Below are 6,110 nucleotides of genomic sequence, written 5' to 3'. Positions count from 1 at the left end.
GAGTTTACAGGAGCATCACATGCTTGTAACATTCTTATTTATCCGCAGTTGTGAAAGGGTGCCAATACTTTTGTCCAGCCCATTTTTGGAGGTTTGTGTGACATTATGTCGAATTTGCTTTCTTTCCTCCCTTTTTTTGTTTTGTCCCAATACACACAAAGGGAATAAACATGTGTATAGCAAAACATGTGTTAATGCAATACGTTTCGTGAGAAATACATGATTTCCTGGAGAAATATCAAGGGTGCCAACAATTTCGGCCATGACTGTATTTATTGTTCTTTTCATAGTAACTTCTTGGCCAAAATTGATTTGATGGCAGTCTTTACCTCTTTATTTCTTAACGTGTAAATAATTGGGTTCAGTAGGGGTGTTACCATTGTATAGAATATTGACACCATTTTATCTACTGCATATGACACAGAGGGTCTTAAATATATGAAGACACAAGGTCCAAAGAAAAGGGTGACAACAGTGAGGTGTGAGGCACAAGTCGAAAAGGCTTTTCCTAGGCCCTCTTCAGATCGGGCTTTAAGTATGGTGTTAATGATGCCCATATAAGACATAAGTAACACAAGGAAGCATATTACAGAAATCAGCCCACTGTTGGCCACAAATACTATTTCAATGATGACAATATCTGAACAGGCCAGCACGGACAAAGGGTGGATGTCACAGAAGAAATGGTCTATTTGGTTTGGTCCACAAAACTTTAGTTGACATGTCATGATGATCTGAATTATGGAATGTAAAAAACTGGAAGCCCAACAAACAAACTCAAGCCAATGACAGACAGTCTTGTTCATAATACTGGAATAGCGTAGGGGGTGGCAGATAGCGATGTAGCGGTCATAGGCCATGACAGTTAGGAGAATGCACTCTGTTCCTGCAAAGAAATGCAGGAAGAACAGCTGGGTGATGCAGGAATTAGAGGAGATTATGTTGGTTTTGGAAAGGAAGTCAGCTAAAATTTTGGGGATGGTCACTGTAGCATAGCACAAGTCTACAAGGGATAACCTGCTTAGAAAATAGTACATGGCTGAATGGAGACGTACTTCAAAATGGACTGCCACTATGATCAACAGGTTTGCAAGCAATATAAGAATGTAGATAACGAGAAGGAGAAGAAATAGGGCTATGCTGAGCTTGGGGAAACTGGCCAATCCCAACAGAGTGAACTCTAGGACTTTGTGCTGGTTAGTGGAATTCATTATTTCTAGGAATAAAAGAATAAATTAGACTAAATTAATCCATGCTAATAGATGAAAATACAAAGTACCTTCTGTGCGCAGCTCCCCCAGCCCCTCCTAATACTTACCTGAGCTCGATCCTGATCCAGCGAGCTGCATGAGATCAACTGCTCTCCTGCCTCTCTCCCTCCTTGTTGGCTCAGAAAAATCAGTGGGAGCCATTGTTACCACTATTTTTAAAATTACCTTTAGTATCATTTTAATGTTCCAAAAACGATAAAAAGATTTCTGTCTTTGTTGAAGAGATAATACCCTTTTTATTGTCCCAGTTACAAGTATTATCTGCAGCTGGGATTTACACTTGCAAAATGATGAACATAACACATATACAGTTGCAAGAAAAAGTATGTGAACCCCTTGGGATTATGTGGAGTTTTGCATGAATTGGGCATAAAATGTGCTCTGAACGTCATCTAAGTCACAACAATAGAAGAACACAGTCTGCTGAACATAATACTGCACAAACATTAGATGTTGCCATGGTTTAATTGCACATACTATGTAAACATTCACAGTGCAGGGAGGAAAAAGTATGTGAACCTTTGGACTTAATAACTGGTTGACTCTCCTTTGGCAGCAATAACCTCAACCAAACGTTTTCTGTAGTTGCAGATCAGACTTGCACAACGATCTGGAGTAATTTTGGACCACTCCTCTTCACAAAACTGTTTCAGTGTAGCAATATTCTTGGGATGTCTGGTGTGAATCGCTCTCTTAAGGTCATGCCACAGCATTTCAATCGGGTTGAGGTCAGGACTCTGACTGGGCCACTCCAGAAGGCGTATTCTGTGCTGTTGCAGCCATTGTTTTGTTGAATTACTTGTATGCTTTGGTTCATTGTCCTGTTGCATCACCCATCCTCTGCGGAGCTTCAGTTGGCGGACAGATGGTCGTACGTTTTCCTGCAAAATGTCTTGATAAACTCTGGAATTCATTTTCCCATCAATGACAACAATCCGTCCAGGCCCTGAGGCAGCAAAGCAGCCCCAAACCATGATGCTCCCTCCGCCATGTTTTACAGTGGGGATGAGGTTTTGATGTTGGTGTGCTGTGCCTTTTTTTCTCCACACATAGTGTTGAGTGTTCTTCCCAAACAACTCAATCTTGGTTTCATCTGTCCACAGTATATTTTGCCAGTAGTGCTGTGTAACATCCAGTTGCTCTTTTGCAAACTTCAAACGTACTGCAATATTCTTTTTGGACAGCAATGGCTTCCTCCGTGGTATCCTCCCATGTACTCCATTCTTGCTTAATGTTTTCCTTATTGTAGATGTATCAACAAAAATGTTAGCATGTGCCAGAGATTTCTGTAGGTCTTTAGCTGACACTCTGGGATTCTTCTTACCTCATGCAGCATTCTGCGCTGTGCTCTTGCAGTCATTTTTACAGGACGACCACGTCTATGGAGAGTAGCAACAGTGCTAAACTTTCTCCATTTGTAGACAGTCTGTCTTACCGTGGACACATGAACATCAAGGCTTTTGGAGATGCTTTTGTAACCCTTTCCAGCTTCATGCAAGTCAACAATTCTTGATCGTAGGTCTTCTGAGAGCTCTTTTCTGCGAGGCATGGTTCATGCCTCGCATGAACCAGTAAACCCAAAACAGGTGTGTGTTTTTTAAGGGCAGGACAGCTGTCAGCAACACATCCAATATCATCACACTGATTGGAGTCAAGGTTGGCTCACTCCTGGCTCCAATTAGCTCTGGGAGAAGTCATTAAGCTAGGGCCTCACATACTTTTTCCTCCCTGCACTGTGAATGTTTACATGTTATGTGCAATTAAACCATGGCAACATCTAATGTTTGTGTAGTATTATGTTCAGCAGACTGTGTTCTTCTATTGTTGTGACTTAGATGACGTTCAGAGCACATTTTATGCCCAATTCATGCAAAACTCCACGTAATCCCAAGGAGTTCACATACTTTTTCTTGCAACTGTATTTATTACGACTCATAGAGATCGCAGTAGTCCCCTGATAGTGCCCTAAAGTGTGAGAAAACACATTACCAACATCTGTTTTCAGTATGTTTTAGGAAGGGATTTTTTTTCTGAGAATATAGGTGCAGGAACTCTTTCACATTAATTTCACTAACAGCGGGAGGGTCTTAAAGGGGCATTAAAACCCAGGAGTGCATTATGTATAGAGTGCAGAGCTGGGGGGGGTGTTACACACAGAGTGCAGAGCTTGGGAGTGCGGTATGTACACAGTGCAAAGTTCAGGGGTGCACGTCATACAGAGCGCAGAGTTCAGGGGTGCGCTACACACAGAGTGCAGAGTTCAGCCTCCTTCTACAGCTGCTTACCTCTACATCCCCGTGTACATCTCACTTTAACCCTTCTTCAGCTCTGACCTCTGCATGCAACCCCCTCCCACTACCCCCATCTTCTCCCCTCCTCCTTAAAAGCTCCACCATTTTCCACATGTCTTACTTTTTTTGCTGTATAAGCACCCAGCTGGCTCCAATACCTCTTCATACACTGTAGGTAGTTCTGCCTCTCTCACTTGCAGAGGGATCATCCAGTGGGACTGTCGGCATCTGCACTGCACCCCTGGCACCCGCATTTCCCTTGCCCCCATCCTGCACTCAGTGGCATCTGCCTAGGAGATCAGATTTGTGGGAGCCATTGGGAGACAAGCTGTCACTTCTGTTTGCAAGCGATAGCGGTGGGCAGGGAGCAGAGGTTTTGAACCAGGTTCCAGCTGAAAAAGAGCCCTGGTTTTAAGTATGTTTGACATTAGATCTCACTGTATACACTTTTCTTAAGCAAATATTTTTGTGAACCTTTTCTAAAATGTCTTACCTGGAGATTCTGCCACTAACAGCACTTTCTGTTGCAGGTTGATGATGCAAAGCTACTGCCATGCAATTAGCAGCCTGCCATGTGTGCTCCTACAGTTGGCCAATTGACCGCTTATCAGGACTGCATGCCTCCTTACTGTCCTGAAGGGCAGCCTGAAAGCCAATAGTAGGAGTTATCACACACCTGGTTAAAGGCTAAGAAGACAAGAGGGCTTCCCTTATACCTCCGGTCCAAATATATCTGGAATGGAGAACAGGAGATGAGAGGTGCCATAAGGTCCAAGTAAAGAAATGTCACCAGCACACCAAAGATTCCTCAAGAATGGGTCCAAAGCTTTATTTCATGCTCACACGATGAACACAAGGAAATTGAGGAATCCTTGGTGTGCTCATAACATTTCTTCACTTGTATTGTCTACAGTACCCAGCCTGTGGTCACTACAACACCCAACAATAATGAATAGCCATCTGCGGGAACGTGTGCATTGGGAATATTGCTATCGTGCCATAAAGTTTGGAACAAAACAAACTGCCCTCGCCTAGCTGAGATAACACCAGATAGTCAACAAAGATGAACCGAGGTCATCATTGCTCAGTTAGCAATGAGCTGGTGGGGTCAGGATCAAGGTGGGAAGCAACAGTAAATCAGAGAAGAGAAAAGGGGTCACTACAACACCCAACAATACTGAATAGCCATCTGCGGAAACCTGTGCATTGAGAATATTGCGTTTGTGCCATACAATCCAGCCCACGGAAGCTCACTTTTGGCAGAAGACTCGAATGCACATGTAGTCTGACAAGAAGATCACTGAGAAGTTGGGCCAGCAACCAAGGTAACAGACAGCAGGCTAGGCAGAAGGCAGTCATAGTCCAAAGGCAGCCCTAGGTCACACCAGGAAGTCAGCAGAATTGTGTTCAAGTGACAGGCCAAGGAATCAGAGGAATCATGTTCAACAGGCTGAGATTAGACATGTGCAAAGTGAAAAAAATTGTTTTGTTTTGTTTCGATTTGTTATTTGACTAATTTTTTTTAGTACTATCAATTAAATTGGTTTAATTTGTTTTTCGTAATTTGTTTTGTTTATTCAAATTCGACCTAATTCGAAATTTCGAATGAATTTGAAAATTTTAAGGGATTAAAAAATTGTTCTAATGGATTAGAAAATAATTCCAATGGATTAGAAAATAATTCCAACGAATTCAAAAACTAACGGATTAATAATTCTAACATTACAATCCATAATCCACAATCCATATGTGTTTTTGATGGTATATGGGCTATATGAAGAGCTGCGTGACTATATTGGAAATTTTCACAGTGCCTTTGTTGATCACTACTCATGTCACCATAGCGCAGCTCACAATTTTCTGTAAAATATTTTAGTCTTTTCTAATCTATTCTATTATTTTCTATTATTTTCTATTCTATTCTGATGTACCCTATTCGAATTCAAATTCATTCTATTCAAAATTCAAATTCTGGAAGCCAGTTATATTCTTTCAATTGTATTCTATTCTATTGTTTTTCTATATTATACTATACTATTCTATTATATTCTTTGAGTCTCTATTCTAATCTTTTCTATTCTATTATTTGGTTTTTCTATTTTAATCTTTCTATTCTGTTCTACTCTAATTGATTCTATTCTATTCCTTTATTTTCTGTTCTATTTTGCTTGGTTTTACTCTATTATTTTCTGTTCTAATTGATTCTGTTCTTTTCTATTCTATTCTTTGATTTTCTATTCTAATCTTTTCTATTCTAATGGATTCTATTCTTCTCTGTTCCTTTATTTTCTATTCTATTTTGTTGTTTTACTCTGTTATTTCCTACTGTATTCTGTTCTGTTCTTTTATTTTCTATTCTGTTCTTTTTTCCGCTATTCTATCCTTTTCTATTTTTTTATTTTCTATTCTGTTCTATTCTATTCTTGTTTTCATATTCAAATTGGTTTTCAAATTTGTTTTGGAATTTGAATTTTTTTTGACTGTTTTCAAATTCAAATCTGTTCGGACGAATTTCATTTCGTTATTTCAGATTTGTTTAACATTGTTA

The 6,110-nt window shown here is 40.2% G+C and overlaps 1 protein-coding gene across 1 annotated transcript; it reads right to left on the bottom strand.

Moving 5' to 3' along the window:
* Positions 1–284: 284 nt before the first annotated feature.
* LOC149447448 (olfactory receptor 4Q3-like) lies at positions 285–1,211 on the bottom strand. Its single transcript, XM_089652536.1, has one exon. The coding sequence runs from the start codon at positions 1,209–1,211 to the stop codon at positions 285–287; it is 927 nt and encodes a 308-aa protein (XP_089508662.1).
* Between the last annotated feature and the right edge of the window lie 4,899 nt (positions 1,212–6,110).

This window comes from Staurois parvus, unplaced genomic scaffold, assembly GCF_062004578.1.
Source record: "Staurois parvus isolate SC_StPar_1 unplaced genomic scaffold, SC_StPar_1.0 ptg000686l, whole genome shotgun sequence".
Lineage (NCBI taxonomy): Eukaryota > Metazoa > Chordata > Amphibia > Anura > Ranidae > Staurois > Staurois parvus.
The sequence above is the reverse complement of the archived record's forward strand: the minus strand, read 5'-3'. Positions and strand labels throughout refer to the sequence as shown.